The sequence below is a fragment of the Melospiza melodia genome, chromosome 2 (assembly GCF_035770615.1).
Source record: "Melospiza melodia melodia isolate bMelMel2 chromosome 2, bMelMel2.pri, whole genome shotgun sequence".
NCBI classification, from domain to species: Eukaryota; Metazoa; Chordata; class Aves; order Passeriformes; family Passerellidae; genus Melospiza; species Melospiza melodia.
Genome location: NC_086195.1, coordinates 119,778,915 through 119,799,230, shown reverse-complemented (window position 1 = coordinate 119,799,230; position 20,316 = coordinate 119,778,915). Strand labels below are relative to the sequence as shown.

Here is a 20,316-nt window from a genome sequence, read left to right as displayed (position 1 = left end):
TACTTCTGCAGAAACGGTCCAGTGCGGGTCAAAGCTTTTTCAAGTGTGCTTGAATTCAGCCTTGAGTTTTATAATGCTCTAACAAGTTAAGGTCTTTTATTTAAGCATTTCAAGGTAGCTCACAATTGCCTCAAAAGTAAACAATAAAGCTAGAGAATGATTGAAAGTGAAATAAAACCATGAAGAGTATTTTCAGGTGAGATAAAACACTGCTTGTGAGCCCTCAGGGCGCCCAGGTAGTGTCAGCCCTGTGAGGATTGCTGCCACGTATGGCTGCTTGCACACAGATCTCCCTGAGATGAGGTAGCCTGTGGCTGGCTCCAAGCTGGCCAGCTCTTACTTGGCAAGTCCCAGGCTGTCCATGGGGTCACACTGGTGATGCACCCTCCTGGTGTGTTTGTGTTTTGGATGTGGAATTTCAGAAATCTGTCTAAGAGCCAGAACCAACAGGGATGGACGTTGTTCCTGTACCCACAGTATAGTTGCCATCTGCTAATAATATTTATAATAGCAGAAACACAGAGAACAGAAGATCCCAATTATGTGTAGCCAACGCAGCATTTCTCTGTACACTCTGAAGAATTCAGTCCATGGTGTGTCTGTATTTTCCCATACTACTTCTCCAGCTCACAGCCTTTATTACTAAGACCATAATCCTGCTATTTAGGCAAAACATACCTCTCCTTCAGGCTGTTTTTTCAAGTTAGTCTCTGCAGCCCCAAGCAGTTAGTTCTGCTGGGATACCTCATTTCAAGTTCTTGTGATGCTAGGGAGTTCTTCCTCATATTTTTAAAGACCAATTTTGTGAGAATTATTGTATCCTTATGCAGTCATGCTTGTCTGTTTATTTTTTTATTCTATCTTCCTTTCATTCTTCATATCTCCAGATAGTTTTTTGAACCCATTAGATAATTTTAATAACTGGAAAACTAAATTGCAATCTAGAACTGCATGCAGGAGGCAGAAGGTACCAGTCAGTCCCACTGCCAAACAGCTGAACAGCTTCAGCATCTCTGGCCTGCCAGCTGGCCAAAGAGCAGGAGTGTCCCTCAGGCCTTCCAGCTCTGCTTGGTGCAGGAGAAGCCCTGGCATGCAGTGCCTGCCAGTGAAGCTGCAGGTCAGTGGCCTGGGAGGTGTTCAATGACCCTGGAAGCAGTTCAGGACATCGAAAGGGGCATTAGGATGTCGAGGGATGGGGAGGACTGTAAGCTGTCACCCTGTGAAAAACAGGCTTTCACTGCACTGCTCACAAATTGCTCCTTCCCTGAAGGCAGTAAAACGCTGCTTTTGCTAAACAAAAGAATTAAATTATTTTTAAAGAATCTGAAAATAGTTTTAAAATTTCATCATCTTAGTTCTCTGTTCTAGTCCAATGTGAAAGAATTGAGTCTTCAGTGCACAAATTCACAACATCAACATTTTTAGATCTCAAGAATCCATACAGAAGGGGTTGCAAGAAGCTAACTTAGAAAAGTAAATCTATTTCCTTTGATGTCTAGCCAGCTGGCTTTATCCAAAAGTTTGTGTTCTCCACTGTCTTCCACAAACTGTTAATTTGTCTGAAGTTCAGATATAATTGCAATCCTATTAAAGCAAGTTATTGGAAACACTACACTTAAAAGAGAGAGAGTAAAATATATCTTTCAGTAATAAAATACTCTTCAGTTATTTTTTCAGAAATTTTAACCTTTTCTTTTAAAAGATGTTTTGAGAAAATCATTAAATATCTACCATACCTTTTCCTCTTATTACAGCTAAGCTGTGAGTAGTATCTACCACGATTCTGACTAGATGGCAAAAAAGACAATGATGTTTAAAGTGGTAAATTATGAAGTTATCAGAAGAGGTAGCTGAGCATCTTTAGAGAGTTATTACATTTTACACTGATGGGCCCCTTCTGTGGCTTTTGATTTTTTTCAGTTACCCTAAAATTGCAATATTAAATAAATGTGATGAGAAGTATTCCTGGTTGGTTTAGTTTATGTTCAATAATGAGCTTTAAATGCAATTATCTCTGAATTTTCTTAGCATTTCCCTAAGATTCTTTTATAGGTTTATTTTTATCTCTAACTGAAAATTTCTGCTATAAAAACATTTTTCACTGCAGAGAGGCAATAATGTGCTTATCTACTAATATGTTGATAAAGCCTAATCCTCAGCTGTGTGGAAGTAATTGGTTTAAGGTAGGTAGCACCTATTCCTCTCTATTCATTGAGCTATATAGTATCTAATTTATGAATGTAACTTTGCAAGTAGAGTTTACATGTCTTTTTACATGTCACAACAACCTCAGCCCTTACTCCAAAACATGCATTTTACCAGCAATCTCAATAACAGAAATTAAACACTAACTTTCTGTTGAGACAGAAAAAGTCACAATTAGTTGAGAGCAAAAAGCAACCTATCTACAAATGCAACTTCACATAATACTGGCATTTCACTGAAATTCGGAATCACATGCCTTCTTTTTTGGGTGAAGTGATCTGCCAAATCTAAATTGGATTGCAGTTTTGCAGAAGTGCCGACTTTTTCCTGGTCTTCACCATAGTTGTTTCTCCATCTTTTCCCTCTATTAATTAGCTTTTGATGTGAAGAAATAGAAGTATTTCAGTATATGGGGTGTGTGTACTATTCCTGTGAAAGACGGACATAGCTGAGATAGAGGGAAGTAGCATCAATTCCTCTTGTTAGATTGAGAGGAGCAGTTCTGAGAATTAAGCATATTTTGTCCCATCCCCACAAAAATAGTTCAATGGAAATCCTCCCTCAGAGTTCAATTGGCTCTGAATTCAGCCATAAGCACTAAAAATAACTAGCTTTTTCAAGAGCAGAGAAACTAGTGAAGCTTTGTGTCCTGTGCCCCCAGCACTGCATCTTTGCAATAATCCCAGCTCTGCATTTGATATCCCTTGTTCTCATTGCAACACCTACATTTTACCTGCACTGTCCTTTTCTCCCAAGATCTTTCATAATGACCCTGCAAGTCTCCTCCATATCTCTAAATTGTCAGAGAGGAGGGGGGCTGGTCTTGCTGGGGCTGTTTCTGAGCTACATGCATACTGAGTGGCCCAGTCAGCGAGCCAGAGGGAATAGATGACTGCTAACCTCACATTTTTACTTAATGAGGCACTAATTTAGATTGCTCTCCCCTTGTCTAGTCATAGCTTCTCATGAAACTTGTAGGAATGAAATGAAGTTTGATCTCTCTGCTTCTTTGTCAGATGCAGTGGAAAATGAAAATGGGTTCCTACGTTGATGCGGTGTCGCAGGCAGACAGCATGATGCATATCTCTTTCTTATGAAAAAGAAAAGATAAAATAGATGAGAAAAGTCGAAAATAGTATTCTAGGTGTACTGGATTTTCATGCTTTATACTAGGATTTTATCAAAGCATTCCTTGTGGTTGCTGCATTTAAAGAAAGTCTCTAAGTTCTGTCTCCTCTTTGCATTTGTTAGGCTGCTACTTGCGAATATTCACTTTTAAATGATGAATCCCTTCAATTACAATTGACAAAAAAGTGTACAGTCTTTTTTCTGGAATGGTCCAGCCTGAAAACATGTCTAATGTTTCTGTAATCAGTTTGCATCTGCTGGATTAACTTTCTTGTCTGCCTCAGTTGCTGACTAAAGGTTGTGGTCACAGCAAAGAAAACAGAATTAATTCGGTCTTTTGACCGTGGAGATGAAAAATAGGCAACATTTGTGGCTATGCATCCACCTGCAGCGAGGGGAGATCCTTGGTGGCCTTGGGCTCTGCAGTGTGGAGCTTGCTGAGGGTTGCAGCAGAGCCAGCTGCACTTGGGTCATAAGCAACCTCCTCAAGCAGGTGTTTTCATGGGCTTCAATGTTTCAGGGAATCACATCTGCGCTCCCTTGACCTGACCTTACTCCTGTGTCCTGAGAGGCTTTGCAATCTCTTCCTCTCCCAGCAGAAGCATCCAGACTGTAAAGGGAATGAGCACAGCACTGGGGGCTGCAGGGTCTGTGAGGGGATACATGGCTGAGGGCAGCTTGTTCTGAGCTAGCTCTGGTGTCATTAAAACTTCAGATGCACTAGAGGGGTGTCAGTGAGATCTCATTAGTGGAAACCTTTTGCAGGTAAAACCAGGTTGAGGTCCCTTTGTCTTTCTTTGTATGAATCCTATTCTGTTAGGTAAGGCAACCACTTATGTTACGAGTATTCTGCAAGGAAAGCTGTTCAGAGAGGTGCTCGGAGCTTCTCTATTTATTTACGGATTTATTTTCCTGGGGACTGGTAGTAAATAAACATGGATTCTTTTTTTCTTTTTTTTTTTTTTTTTTTTTTTTTTTTATCGCTGGATAACTGTCTCCCATTGAGTTCAGGTTGCTGAGTGTAAGCTATTTCTGCCTGCTGGCAGGGTGCATGAGGCAGGGAACAGTTCCTGGTGGGGCAGTGTGCCCTGTCACAGCTGGAGGATTTGCTGGTGATCTCAGCAGAGGCTGAATCATGAATAAGTGCCTAGTGTGAGCTGTCTTAAGAGATGCTCATTGCTTGCTGCAGGTGAAGCACGCTTGTGGATAATCTCCCATGTCTATTCTTTAGGTAAGCAAAGGCATTAATAAGCAGGGGATTCTCCTAAGCATCTTTAAATGAAAATCAAACAGATTTAAAAATGCGAGTTGTTAGTTGTGCTGTGAGCAGCTTCCTAGGTCTGAGCCATGGATAAAATGATGAAATAAAAAAGAGTTCGGAATAAAAACAAATCTGGCCCCAAAGATATGGAATGAGGCCCACTACACATTGCTGTTATTTGCATACTACAAGGGAGAACTAATTTATGCAAAAGAGAGAGGAGGAGTGAAGAACTGTGTTTTCTGTACAGCAGTATGTTTTTCAGATACCCCAGTGATACCCCAGTGGGATTTTTCAATGTAGTGGGAGTTTGTTATCTTCAAATAGGGTCACAGTTCATCCTTTGTTCTGGCAATAAATTATAGAAACTTTGAAAATTAGAAGCTGTTTGGCATTTAAAGATTGAACAGCACCTTCAGTCATACTTTGAAGGTGCATCTCCATGCACACCTGTGCTTCTCATGTAGCTCTGCAGCCAACTGATGCAGTTACCGAGGAATGGAAAGCTAACCTTAGGAAAACCAGTAACAGTTCTTGCCAGTGCAGTGAGCTGACCTTGCTCCCTGCCTAGGATGGAGCCATGCCAGCACTGGGGAGGTGGTGGGGCTGATGTGGGAAGCGCAGGGGACAGGGATCTGCCTGTGCATTATGGGCAAAGATCAAAGGGCTCAGGTGTCCCCTGATCCTGCATCCCATGGTTTTACCTCCATGGCATGGGCCCTTCTTTGGGTCCTCCTCCAGGGAGAGCTATTTACAAGTTTATAGTAATGTGGAAATAAATGGCTGCAGCTCCCTGTGCTGTTCAGGAGCAGCAGGAGGGGAGGGAGCCTTGGAGGCTCCATCACAAAGTACCCTGGAGACTGAAGCCCCTTGAAACCAGGGTGGCTTTTGACATTGTTTCCTTTTGTTTGTACAAAACAGCTTTTCACAAACGCCAACACCATCAGTAAAAGAGGAGGCCAATGATAACATCACAATATTCACCAGGATCTTGGACGGTCTGCTGGACGGCTACGACAACAGGCTGCGCCCAGGACTGGGAGGTAGGATAACGTGGTGTCTGTCCCCTGCTGGACAGGAGCATTGTCCACATGGTGCCCTCTAAGGGGGCTGCCTGCTCTTGGCTGTGACAGGGCACTTGTGTTTGATTAACTAAACTAAGTCCAGAAAGCAGATTTGTCTCCTAGCAAATGGAGCACAAGAAAAGGATTACTGGAAGTTGTGTTCTTCAGTCACTCAGGTCATCTGAGGTTGGTTTAGGAGAGCATCTGTGATACATTTTTTTCTGTAATTGCATATGGTTTGGGTTTTTCTTTCTGGTATTTCCTAAGGTGAGCAAGACATTATGCTAGCAGGTTGCTGCAAGATTGCCTTACTGGTCAGTATCTAAAAAATTATGTTGGTAATGCATATTTCTTTTAAAAGCAGATCCCCAAACCATCCATATTTAGACAAGTACAGCAAATCTGTATTGATATGCCTTTTTGATAACCTCTACAGCAGCTATTTTAAAACTGTAGCATGTGAATAGTGGTTGCCATCCTAACCTTGTTGAGCCCTCCTTCAGCTCTCTTTCCCCCAGATTTCTCTCATTTTCTACCCATGTGTAAACCATCTGTTATGTTTCTTCCTGGCCCTTTTTTAATCTGGCTACCCCCACCCCTTCCTCTTGTGAGACCAACACATTTCTTTCATCCCTTTCTCTCCTTCTCCTCTCACTTTACACAGAGCTACTTGAAAATAGGGCTTGATGCTTTTTATCTTATATAACGAACTTCTGAAATTTCTGCCCTTAAATTAAATCAGACCTGTATTTGAGAAGATGCCAGAAGGACTTAGAGACTTGGGGGTGGAAATAATTTGACCTAACTTTGGACATCTCTGATGTCTGGAATCAGGCAGATCACCCGAGCCAGCAGAGGGGAGTAGGTCTTTCCAAGATACGCTTTATCAGATCCTGTCATAGGTATTGCATAAGTGCTGGCAGTGCTAACTGACAGCCCAGAAAGCCAATCCCATCCTGGGATGCATCAAAAGAACAGCACCCAGCAAGCTGAGGGAGGAGATTCTTCCCCTCTGCTTTTGTGAGTACTGTGTCCAGCTCTGGAATCCCAGCATGAGAAGGACTTGAACCTGTTGGAGCGAGTCCAGAGGAGGCTACTAAGATCATGAGAGGGCTGGAGTACCTCTCCTGTGAAGACATGATGAGAGAGTTGGGGTACTTCACCCTGGAGAAGAGAAGGCTCTGGGGGGACCTTATAGAAACCTTCCATTGCCTAAAGGTGCTTAGAGGAAAGATGGGGAAGGACCCTTTATAAGGGAATGACAGCATGAGGGGTAATGGCTTTAAAGTGGAAGAGGGTAGATTTAGATTAGGTAATAGGAAGGAATTCTTTACCTTTAGGGTGTATGAGGCAGTGGAACAGGTTTCTCAGAGAAGCTATGGATACCCCATTGGTGGAAGTGGTCAAGGCCAGGTTGGATGGGGCTCTGAGAAACCTGATCTAGTCAAGGGTGCCCCTGCCCATGGCAGGGGGTTGAAACTAGATGATCTTTAGAGTCCCTTCCAGCCCAAACCATTCTGTATCTCTGTGATCAAAGCCTGTCAGTCAGAAGAAATGCACCCTTGAAGGGCTGGTTTCTTTCTGTTTGTAAGAACAAAGCCTGGACTCCCAAAGGTCAACAACTGCGTCTGATCCGGGATGAAAGGCCTACTCAAGCATGCTCTTAATTTCAGTCTTTTGGGGATTTTTGAGTGATTCAGAAATTAATAGAAATAAGCATTGCTAGTAGGTATTTGTATTTTAAAGCAATTACTGATGCAGAGCCTGTGTTTATTACAGAGAGAATAACTCAGGTGAAAACAGACATCTATGTTACCAGTTTTGGTCCTGTGTCAGACACAGAAATGGTAAGTTAGCATGTGGCTGCCAACTCGGTTGTATTTACTTTGCTACAGTCATTTTTAGAACCATCATTTCTATTCAGATCCTGCCATACCTTGAGTGTTTCTTTGTGCCAGGAATACACCATTGATGTTTTTTTCCGACAAAGCTGGAAGGATGAAAGACTGCGATTCAAAGGACCTATGCAACGCCTCCCTCTCAACAACTTGCTTGCCAGCAAGATCTGGACCCCAGACACTTTTTTCCACAATGGCAAGAAGTCTATTGCTCACAACATGACAACCCCAAACAAACTTCTGCGCCTGGAGGATGATGGCACTCTGCTGTATACCATGAGGTAATAGCCAGGGTTGATGTCTTCTGATGCTGATTTCCAGACAACTACAATTACTTGTGGGGAGCATCACTTTCCCCACTCCTAGTAGAGCCAGGGAACCAATCTTTCACGCATATTTGTATGAATATCAAGAAAAATGAAAAATATAATTGTAGCCTTCAAGTACAGATTAATTAGTAGCTTCTGAATAGTGCGAGTGCTTAACTATTTCTTATGATTAAATGGAAAGCATATTCTCAACAGCTTTGATGATTCAGTTCAGCTTTTTTAAGATCTGTTCTCTCTTACTGTTTGTGTTTGTAGCTGTAGTGCAGACTGCAGGAAAACAGTATCCAAGACCAGAAATGGAGACTTTGTTCTGGGGCAGTACATCTTGAACCCTTGGAGCTTTTGTTATATTTTTTTTTAAATTTGACTAATAGTGCTAAAAGGCAAATGATCATAGGGATAAATGACATAAGCTAGCAGCACTGTAAAGCTGCTTTAGCAAGTACAATCCTGCAAACAAAGCTGGGACATTATATTACCAAGGAGCAAATGAATGTCTCAGATCTTCAGAGATGTATTCTTCTTCTGATTTGCATATACTGCCAAGAATCATCATTGCATAATGCAGATAGAAGATATAACATCAATGATTTTAGGGGTCTGAAATTCTTTTCAGGACAAATCCCACATCAGTGTATGGAAATTAGCTCCTCAAAGGTAATTAGCCTATAGTAATTAAGACTGCTGTCTATCTTCAACAGGGTTTTATCCAAGACCATAGTCATAGGGACAACTTGAAAAAGAGATGAGAGGAAAACCCTACTGAGCAACAAAAGGTTATCCTGAACTTTCCATAAATGAGAAGGAGACCCAGCAAAGTGCTCAGGAGCCTGAATTTGGCACTGAGATGACTGGGTTTGCAGCAGGCAGCCCCAGCCATGTGTCCAGCCCATGCTGTGTCCTGCTGTGGGGCCACACAGTCCTGCACGCCACAGGGCAAGTCCCAGGCTCGCTCATGGACCTAGTGGTTAAGACTTGTTGAGACTCAAGAGGGTTATGCTTCTGTACACAGGGACCTGGAGCTTCCCAGGTTTTATTTCAGGTGTTTTAGACATGTTTGAGTTTTTTGAGCCTAGTCTTAAATCCCTTATTCTGGAAGGCAAAGGGTATCCTTACATGCGTCCTTACAACTTTAGACCATCCCAGTTGTAACTACATTAGCACTAAAAAGACTTAGACATGATGGAAGTCATGTTTAAAAGAAGGAAAAACCATCCTAATTTTCTCTTCTACGATGTGTGTTGCTGTACTTACTAGCCCCAAATTAGTGATCACCACAATAATAAACCAAAAAATGTGAGGATTCATGGACACATTTGAAAGTCCAAATGGCTGTCAGAGAAACTTCACAAAAAAAGTTAGTAATGTCAGCCTTCAAACCAGTCTCACTGCTGCATGGACTATGTAAGTGCCACTTGAGAGGTTGCAGAAGTGGAAATTCCCAATTATCTTTGTAAATTACTTGTGTAAGTGAAGTCCAGATCAGATTCACATTCAGCCTGGAGCAGAACCTTACATTGTGGGGCAGACTGCACAATTTCAGTGCAAGCACTGGTTTTTGCAGTGTTAAACAAATGCAGTGAAGCCCTGATTCATGAGGTGAGGAGCCAAGCCACCACAGCTAGCAGAGTGAGACCTGGGTGAACTAGACCTAGGCGAGCTCATCACTGAATCTGAGTTACTCTGTCAGGGTGTCTCTCTGGTGAAAATGGGACAATATTTTCAGGGTACCCACAGGTACCCTTCTGAGGAAAAGCTCAGCATATGCAGCTGGAGAAAAATATGGATGTGACACAGACTTTCTCATCATCCCACTCAGCTCCTTTTCTCCTGATTTTTTGGGATTGATGATTTTGTAGACTACAGAAAGAACAGAATGCTTTTGTAACCTAAAAAACGATGCAACTTAACTTTTATTTGTTAGAATATTGTCTGTGGAAATAAAATTTCTACTAACGACAGGTTATGTGATAAAAAATAGAGTGCAAAGCTTTTAAATTAGCTTGCTTTCCAATATTACAAGTAATAATTTCATGTGTTTGTCCCTTCTGCTTGGGTCAGAGGGAGTCTCAGTCAGGAGCCTGCCTTTGTAAGATGCATGGTTCTGTGCTCCTGTAGAAGCAGAGACATTCTGTGCCACAGGGTGGCTTGAGGGTCCCATCCCAACCTGTTCAGAGGTGACTGTGACAAGCAGCCAGCCCCTTCAGCTACCTTGAGTATCCTAACAAAGGTAACAGCTAGCAGAGTTACCTAGGATGGCATTCCTTGAGAAGACAGACAGCACTGGGCTTTTTTTGGAGGGGAGCTGCTTGTCTCAGTGGTAGTGCATTGTGCAGCACTGAGCTTCAGCTGAGGCTTGAGCCCCAGTTCCTGTAGCTCCCATCAGGCTTACTCAGTTCTCAGGATCTGGGGATGTGTAGACAGCCCTCTGTTAGCTCTGCATTCTCCTCGTTTCCAAGGAGGAATTGCGAGCTTCCCAGACTGTACGTAGGAGTATTCTGTGTGGGGAGGATTGGACCCTCTGTCATTGACAGAGATGCCTGAATTGCTTTTGCAACCTTGCATCTGGCTGCCTGAATGAAGGGGAGGAAAGCAGCCGAGCCAATGCTGACCTTCCATCCTATTTCACTTCCAAATATACCAAGTATGAGCAGCTGAGCAAACTTCCAGCTTTAGTACTTGTCAGGACATACGTTTCCGTGACACACGTGTTTGCTTATAAAGGAAGATGCACACCTCGCATATTGCATTTGAGGATACTTCTGGGTCGGAAGTAGATGGGATGTGTGTTGCTAGGAGGAAATCTGCTAAATGGGCTTCTGTATATGTGTGGCATTAAAGCCCTTCTGGAGCACAACATGTCCTCTAGACAGATTTCACAGACAGCAGTGTTCTCTGTGGGGGATGATTTAATAATTCTGCTTGTCTTTCACTTGGGAGGACCTATTAGTTTTATTTCACTAATGTGATTTACAAATGAAGCGCTCCTGAATGGAACACTGCAAATTCTGTTTCGGCCCCTAGAGGGGAGTATTGTCTGTAGTTCCACTTTCAAATTTTTTGCCTTTTTTTTTTTTTTTCCAGTAAAAACAGTGTTATAAAAAGCGCTAGAAAACATACTTCATATTTCACTATATAAATAGCTTTGTGAATGAAGGTAAAAATTAGATTGCTTTTAAAAAATTTAAATGTATTTAGTTTATCTTATCTGAGAAATAAATAACGTAAAAAGTATAGAATTCGTTTATTCTGAAAAATTGGAATAGTGATTTAAGCAACATTTTCAGGCTCAGAAGAGAATCATCATGTTTCAGTGAGCTGCATTTTTTTTTTTTGTTCAGTGGGAATTGGATGTGAAGACAGAAGCTTTGATAAAATTTGCTGTAGAATGCCAGAAAAAAGTGCTGTGAAGAAAAGAAGCCAAAAATTATATGAAGTAGAGCATGCTCACTTGAGCTAAACTTTTGAACCATAAATTAACTTTTGGCCAGCAGCTTTTACACATTTTTAGTGGGTTTCTATCAGCTTGTAGATAGTGAAAAATCTTTCTTGTGCCATCACAAAAGCCCCATTAGAGCCCCATTCTCAATGTCAGTTTGAAAGGACTCCAAATCCCTTTTTTTACCACCAGGCCTTCTATGCATCTGATATAATCTGAGAATTTAAACAGGACATAGTCATATATCTGAGGATTTTTCAAACAGATTTTTCCCACGTTATTATGATGACAGAAGGTTGCCAGAGAACCTGGTAGAGTTTACAGTAAAATCCGTCTCCCAATAATTTGCATATGAATAATTTAACAGCTGGAGAATGCAGAAATTCTTCAGCATCGTGTTAAAAAAACTCCAAAATTTTTAATACAGCCCTGAAATTCTTTCATCTTTACTGTTCCAGAAAGATATTTACAATTCAGCAATGTGTGTCCACTTGATGGCAGCATAACCACGCTGGTTGCTCTGCTGTGGTGCACACACAGGCTTACCTAGGCTGAAAATACGGATTCTTACATTAGCACTTAGTGTTAAAGTTGAATGTGAAAGTGAACACGTCCTCGGTGCATGTTAGCACTAATTCTGCTCTGCCGTGAAGGACTTGGATTAGCAACCTAACCATTTTATGCTCTTGAGCTATTGATCATAAAACCAGTTGACCAGAAGATATGGTGCTGCTTTCAAGACTTTTAATGGGAAAGCCAGGGTTTGTTTGTTTGTTTGTTTGTTTGTTTAAAGGAAAATTGTTCTGTGATAAATGTTTCCATTCTCAAGCTCTGACTTTGCCAGACAAAGGTTTGCTAGTCTGCCCATGAGTGACAAGTGACCAGCAAATCTATGATTTAAAATGAATTCTCCGTTTTCCATCAGCCAGATGTCTAGATGGGAACATTTCTGTTCAATCTGAATGTGTTTTTTCTTATTTCTTATTTATATCTACAGAAAGGGATCTGTCAATGCTTTTTAGGTATTGCATAAATGTTGCAAAACTAATCACAAGCCATGAAGACGTACAAATAAGCATTTCCTTTCCTTGTGTTAGACTTGCTGCATTTTCTTTTGTATTCAAGCTTCAACCTGCCTGAAGCTGGAAGAAAAAAAAAAGTGATTTCTGTACATTGAGCTGAATCTTGCAGAGTGATGAAAAATTGCCATGGTGGCAAGGACTCTCAGCTGCTCTTCGTCATTCAGATTTTGACAGAGCAAGAGAAAACAGGGATATGTGAAGTGAAGGGCCCTTCCCTGAGGATAGCAGCAGGATTCTTGTTTAAACACCAAGTCTCTTGGCTCCCCTCGCTCTGTTTTGGTTGCACATTGCCCCATTTCTGAAAAGTTGTCCTTCAAGGAACCACGATTTGTTGGTATGAAAAATCCGGGGCTGGAGTTACAGGGAGAGGAAGGCATCAGAGGAGTCTGTGGTGTATCCATTCAAAATGGGCAATTATGACCAAATATAATCCCAATGTAGATTGTGTAACAATGGTCTATTCTGCTGGTAATAAAAGTATGCAGAGCCCCACAGAGATCTCCATCACAGAGATGGGAACTCACACAGCAAGGGCAGAATTGATTAAAAGACAAATCCCAAACCAGAACCGGCATGTCCTTGGGGGAGGGGTATGCTTGCTTGGACTTTGAGGAGCTACAAAAGCTACAACTTTAGTTCCAGGTCTTGCTGGGCTCAGAGGCAGACCCACCTTCCCTTTAGGGTTGGCTGGTACAGTTTCTGCCAAATTCCTTTGTGTTACACCTGCTTTATAGGCATGAGCCAGCAGGGCTGGCATGCATGGATGGGGTGACTGAACAGAACCTGGAAAGAAGCAGTGCCCTGACAGATGCTTCCAAGCACCCAAGGAAAGCACAGGTGCTTTGGTGTCTCTGTATCAGCCCAATCTGGGCTTCTGAATCTGGGGGCTTTGAAAGTAGATAGATACTAAAGAATTGTTATGGCTCTGCTGTCTTTTTTTATTATTAGGGGAGGATAACATTACAGCAGACTCCCTGGTCATTTAATTTAGACTGAAATTAGTATCTTCATCTGCCTACTCAGAAATAACATCCTCTGAAGTACATTATATTTGTGCTGAAACATGCAATGGATAATCTGAAATACACTGTGGTGTAATGCACCAGGCAGGGTGGGTGGGATTCACCTAATTCTGTTCATCTGTAATGTTCGTGACTGCAGCCAAGTGTCTTTGCTCAGATTTGCTCCCAGTGCAGGAGAGAGAATTTCTCCTGGAATTAGAAGTCTACATTATTTCAGATGTCTACTTTAGTAGTGAAATTAAATGAGGCTTATTTCTCTCCACTCACACTTCGGGGTTCTTGTTGTTTTTTTCAGTGGCAGACAGAGGAGTACAGTGTAACTAATACCTTTGTTTAGTCAATGAGTCCCATCTTAGTTATTTCCTTTGGTGTTTCCCACTTCCATGCTCATGTAGCCTGGAAATGGGGAGTGAGCCAGCAATCTAAAGCTATGGGATGTTCTGGCCAGCAGCTGGTCCTGTAGCTGTTTTGTGGAGGACTCATACACTTTCCTCTCTGTGCAACCTAAAGCCCGAGGTTGTGCAAGTGCAGTGCACCTGAACACACAAACTGGGTTCAGTCCTCTGCTTTTGTCTAGATGGGCGTAGGAGAGAATATAGTGCACCTTATGAGGAGCTCTAGAAACAAACATCTCTAGGAGATTCGGCCATTCCTTCTCTGAGGTTGAACTGTAGCAAACAGGTGATTATGCTGTAGCAGATGCTAGCACTGGTGGTGGTATGAATAGCAAACAGATGGTAAATTGAGGCCTGTTTAATGGCTATTTATGATGTTAAACAGCTGAGGAATCATAGGGCTCTTTTCCTGGAGCAGTGAAAACCCACAGTCTGACCATTTACCTGGCCCTTCATGGCTGTGTTGATCAGGAGCATGGAGCATTTCAGAAGCAAGGCAAAAAAACCCCAGATAATAACATCCTGTTTGGATGGCTAAACAACTTTCTTCATGTACCAGTAAGGTACATACATATAGGGATGTGCAGGTTTCCCTCTAATCCAAATCACTGCTTCCCTCTCTTGCAGAGGTGTGGGGAGCATTAATGTTACTCAGAAAGCAGGAGATTATGATGAGGTGTGATCTTGGAGGTAAACCTGAGGTGGATAAGAGGAAGCTGGAATTAAATGCAAGTGGCTGAAAGGAAGCTGTGATGGTTTTGAGCTCTAGGTCTGAACTGTGGAAAAGAACCAAAGGTTATTCTGGGTTCTGTATTGCTAGGTCATAATCTTTCCTACCTACCCTGCCATGTGTGTGCATCCCAGTCTAAATGTGAGAGAGCCCAAATGGGCTGGTACTGCTCATCTGATGTCTGCTCCTCCTCCTCATCCCTCCCCCCACTCTTACTTTCTAAATACAGATAATTTTTCTCAGTAGAAAATACTTCATATAGTTTATGCCTGTCCTTAGGAATAAAAAGGGTCTGTGAACTGGGAGGAAGCAAAAAGATGTCTGTGCAGTGAGGTAGCCTTCATCCATGGAGGAACTCATGCCATACTGACAGGCAGAAATGGAAAAATGAAAGCCCTTTTGGACAGTCTGAAAACCTGCACTGATCAAACTGCCTAGCAGGAGATACCAGAATTGAAGGATGACTGGACTGTGTCCATCACAGTCCTTAGCCTTCATCATTTAGTGTGATTTCTATGCTCCCCTCTTTCTCCTGTACTTGGGTTGTCTTCCACTGAAAGCAAAGATTAGCTGTGCAGTTGACTGGCACCAGGTATTGGTTCTGCCAGTAACAGGGACTGGCCTCTCTTGAGAGCCAAAAAGAAGCTCATAGTTCAGTGTTACTCAGCACTTCAAGAACAACTGTACTTAGGCAGTTTGCTCCTTCTTGAACATGCTATCAAAAAGCCATGCAGATAAGGAGATTATAGTCAAAACGTGTAGGATGGGCAGACTTGGGGAATGTGTGGCCTGGCAAAATGAGGTGTGGGCTGGCTGAGATATTGTTTCCCATTTCACCTGCATCAACAACTGCATCAGCTTCTCAGCATTGCTAGAGCTAGTTAGATTTTTGGGTTTTAATTCAAGAATTCACTAAAAAAAGAAGCTGCTGCAGTGGAAAAGTTTGGAAGCCTTCTTCATGGGGTGCCAAAAGAGAATTCATTATGGATAAGGGACCATAAAGAAGAGAAAGCTTGGAAAGGTTTTTAACTTAAACTCTCCAATAGATGGTTGTGATACTGTGCAGAACATTCAGAGCTGCATAGCCATTTTGATCTAAAGTTTCTTTAGGAAAGTAAAGTTTTTAGGAAGAGAACCTGAAGAAGGAATTGTCTGTCAAAAAGGTTGGGGTTTTACTGCACTAGTTAGTGTGATAAAAAACCAGAGTTTTTCCCAGCAAGTTCTACCTTGCTCATGGACTTCATTAGATAACTTGCATGGCAAAGTTGGATAAGCATAAACTCACTGCTTCATCCATTGGTTTTATGTCCTTAAAAGAGGTACTGGAGAATTAAAAGTATTACCTTTACTATAAATGTCTGCTTTGTGAGTCTTTCTGTAACCTCCCAAATCCATATAATGTCATTTGTGTATACTATTGGTTATTTCATTGCATTTTTCTGTTTTTCCTGTGTCTAGAGGCTGAACATATCCCCTGCTCCTGTCTAAGAGTATGCTCTGGGTATGTCAAGTTATCCACAGGCAGGGAAGTCATTCTTATAGTGGCACAGCTTTTGAGATCAATTCTGCCACCTCAGATCACATCACAATAATTTTGTTTTCAGCACAGTTCATCTAGGCAAATAAAGTCCTGTTTTACACTTCAGCAGAAGCTGTGCTAAGGATTTTGTTTGCTTAAAGTGAGAGTTTTGCTGTCACCATACACCTGAATTATGTATTCACAGCTCCCAAAAGCATCAATGACTGGAGCTCTTATCTTCCATAGTCCCTTCCCTGTAGCATTTTAAAGGACATTTAGTTGTCACATAATGATAGCACATCTCAGCATCATAGGAAAGTTGGGACATGGTAGTATTCTTGGCAGAATGGTTATGAAGGTAAAATGGGCTGAGACAGAAATTTCTGCAGAGCACCTCACTCTAGTCTTAGCTTTATTTTCTGTTCTCTGTTCACTTTATTTGGTGTATTGCAAAGAAATCAGTGCTTATAAGTAGGAAACAGTGTTGAACTGCCTCCACATCCCACATGGACATGCAGATCGAGGCTCTGAATCTGCATTTTGGCCTTTTTTCCAACAGTGATGGAAATTCATGAGCAAAGCAGTGTTTGAGTTACTTAGAATAATCACTTCTTTCCCCATGATCCAGGCTGCAGACAGTCACCCAACCAGGGGCAGGTTTCAGGGTGACTCTTACAGCCACTGTGCTTCCATGGGTCAACATCTGTCCACATTCTAAAACTTCTGTAACTTCTGTTCTGTTCTGTAACACGCTACCATCAACAGGGTTTGTTAGGACTGTATGGCAAGGGCTTCATATGTATATATATATATATATATGTATGTATGTATGTATGTATGTATGTATGTATGTATGCAACATATAGGCTTATACTGGCACGTTACATTTACTTCAGGAACACAGGAGAGATCAGTTCCCTGGACTATACACTTACTGTGCTGGGGTCTAAAACAAGTCTTACTGTAAAAACTTTTGAAAGAAATAGAAGTTGATTATTGAAGTGTTCCCAAGACATCACAGTAGGAGAACAGGTGAATGGTTGTGTCATCAGTCAAGGTCAAATGAATAATTTCACAAACCTAAAGTTTGAAACAATAGAGTTTGAAAAAACCCAAAATCTATTATTCTTCTGGCCCCCTGTGTGTCAGAGGGCATACTGGAGATACCAGAAGGGCTTGAATTGTTCTGCTGAGGTCATGCTGGAGCAGGTACCCCAGGAAGCTTCTCCTGGAGTTGACCCAGCTGGGGTCAGCAAGCCCACTGGAGTGAGATATAGCCTGGCTAAAGGCTGCATCTACTTAACCCTTTTTTGGCATGTTGGAGAGATAGATTGTAGTTGGTTTAAGGTGAGTTTCAAGCAAATATTTTCCCTTTTATTAAGGAAAATGGCTGGTCTCATGCTGGGAAGGGCACTTGGGCTCACCTAAGCCCCGTAGCAGGTACTGGTTGCCGACACAGGTTGGGTCAAAGCACAGTATTTAAATGTTCCCTTTAAACAGGGGTGAGGGTAGTGCACTGAAATAAATAACTAAGAAGATGGAGCTGGTTTGGGGATGGGTGCAAATAGGCAGAAAAACTCCATATCTCTCTGGCCATAGTACCTCAGTGCCAACAAAAGTATTTCTGTGTCCCCTCATCTGTAACTCCTATTATTCAATATTTATCTTGAATTAAGTTCTCCCAAAAGCCACTGGTGACTGCCTTTCTGCTCCCCTCTCATTCTAGAGCTCTCTGTTTTATATTTTTTTTTTTATATTAAAGTTAGTAGCAAATAACTTTTGATAAGCCGAAACAAGTTTTGCAGCTGTCTGTGGCTCCCTGGCTCCCCGGGCAGGTGACTGCCCTCAACTCCTGCCTGGCAGCTGCAGATAATATGCTGGAAAATGTTTCCTGCACTCACAGATTAGGAGAAGGATGCTTAGCCCCCCCTCTCTTGACCCACAAGTAGGAACAGATGCTCCTTGCATTGAGGAGATCAGGGAACAGCTGGGGGGGGTCCCTGTAGTGACCTAAAACAGGACAGGGTGCCTTCTGTCTTGGGGACTGCTACTGAGGGTTTCTCACCTCACCCTGAAGCACACTAACTCCAAATGTCTGCCTCCCTAATATCTGAATTTATTTTCTTGCCACATCCTTGATTTTAACACCTCCTTCTTTTCCCTCTTGTTAAAAAGGAACAATCTCTTGAAAGCATTGTCATGCTTAATTCCCCAGTGGAAATGGTTGAAGGTGACTTTTCTGAAGTGAACAAGTCTTGCTGCTTGAATTGTGCTTTTCTTAGAATTTTGTTTATGTGTCTTGAAACAGAATGTCAGTAATCACTTTATGTTTTTAAAGGCTATACCTTATGAAGCTTTGATAAAGCTTTCATGTACAATTATAGATGACAGATTAAAGAATTTGTAGACCTAACTTTTTTTTTCAGATAGTTAAGGTACACAATGGCATTTTGTTGGTTGATTAACACTTGGTTAGCATTATGAAAACAAAATTTTGTCATTAATAAATCGGCAGCTGTAATGTAAATTGTTACATTTTTTGGATGAATAGTGGTCCCATTCAAGTCAGAGAGAATTTTACCACTATCTTCAATAAAATCAGAGTTTTATTCTCCTATTGCAAAGGACCTTTAATAGCTGCTTATAATCTTGTCATAGACCCTGTTTGAGTGGAACTAATCCCATAGGGGTTTTATTAAGACACAATGATGGAGGAGGGAAGCTTTTAAGTGCTTCTGTTGAAAATAACTACCTTTTGAGCCAGTCTGTTTGCTGTGACAGAAAAATCCTGGTTTGGTGATGGTCTCTAGCTCAGATAACTGTGCTACACTGGGCACAGCAATCATCATCCTTCTGGAGAATCACAGATCATTCTGGAGTCACCATATTAAAAGGATTGGGCAAAGGCTGTTTCATGTTTGGAGGGCATGAACAGAGGGCCAGGCCTTCTTTCTCTTTCTTAAGTAAATGCAAACTGAGAGTGATTTTGTTGTAATCACAGAATATGCTGTGTTGAAATGGACCCACAAGGAGCATCAAGTGCAATTCCCCCTGCATGGGACCATTCCCAAGAAACACACAATGTGTCCAAATGCTTCTTGAACTTTGTCAGGCCGGTGCTGTGACCACTTCCCTGGGGAGCCTGTTCTAGTGTCCAACCACCCTCTGTGTGAAGAGCCTTTTTCTAATATCCAACCTGACACCACTTCAGGCCATTCCCTTGGGTCCTGTGTCACTGGTCCTCACAGAGAACATATCATTGCCTCTTCTTCCCATCACATGGAGGTTGTAGGCTCCCCTCAGCCACTTCTCATACAGCTTCCCCTCAAAGTCCTTCACCATCTCCATAGCACTCCTTTGGATGCTCTCTAATAATTTGCTATCTTTCTTATAGTGTGGTACCCAAAACAGCACACAATATTCAAGGTGAGGCTGCCCAAATGCAGAGCAGAGCAGGACAGTGCCCTTCCTTGCCCAGCTGTGATGCTGTGCCTGATGCACCCCAGGACATGGTTGGCCCTTTGGGCTACCAGGGCACACTGGTGACTCATGTTCAACTTGCCACTGACCAGGACCCCTAAGTCTCTTTCCATGGTGCTACTTTCCAGCATCTCATTCCCATATATCCAGTCCATATATCCAGGGCTGCCCTATCCCAGGTGCAGAATCCAGAACTTTCCTTTGCTGAACTTCATACTGTTGGTGATTGGCAACTCCTCTGATTTGTTGTAAGACTCTCTGCAGGACCTCCCTGCCTTTAAGGGAGGCAGCAACTGCTCCCAGTTTTGTATCAGCTATGAACTTGCTTAGTATCCCTTCCAGTCCTGCATCCAAGTCATTCACAAAGATGTTGAAGAGCACAGGGCCTAAGAGAGAGCCCTGCAGAGCCCCATTAGTGACAGGTCATCAGTCTCATGTCATCTGTTCACTGCAGCCCTTTGTGTCCAACCCCTGAGCCAGTTGCTCACCCATCACATAATTTATTTATCCAGCTGTGTGCTGGATATTTTGTCCAGAAGGATACTGGGAGAGACAGTAGCATAAGCTGTAAGGAAATCCAAAAAGATGGCATGAGCTTCCCTGATGACTTCCCTTGATCAACTAGATGGGTTATGTTGTCATTAAAGAAAATCAGGTTTGAAAAGCATGATGCCATGCTGGCTGTGACCGAGGACTGTGTAATAATCAGCTGTGTAAACTAGAATATACAAAGGGTCCCTAAGCTTTATCACAATGTTAAAAGC

At 42.1% G+C, this 20,316-nt stretch overlaps 1 protein-coding gene across 1 annotated transcript in view; it reads left to right on the top strand.

The window, feature by feature from the left end:
- The window catches only part of GABRA5 (gamma-aminobutyric acid type A receptor subunit alpha5), a 56,063-nt gene that overhangs the window by 4,037 nt on the left and 31,710 nt on the right, over positions 1–20,316 (top strand). Inside the window, exons 4-6 of the mRNA XM_063149733.1 lie at positions 5,516–5,637; positions 7,438–7,505; positions 7,617–7,837. Coding sequence (XP_063005803.1) covers positions 5,516–5,637; positions 7,438–7,505; positions 7,617–7,837 — 411 coding nt within the window. The remainder of the gene's footprint in view (positions 1–5,515; positions 5,638–7,437; positions 7,506–7,616; positions 7,838–20,316) is intronic.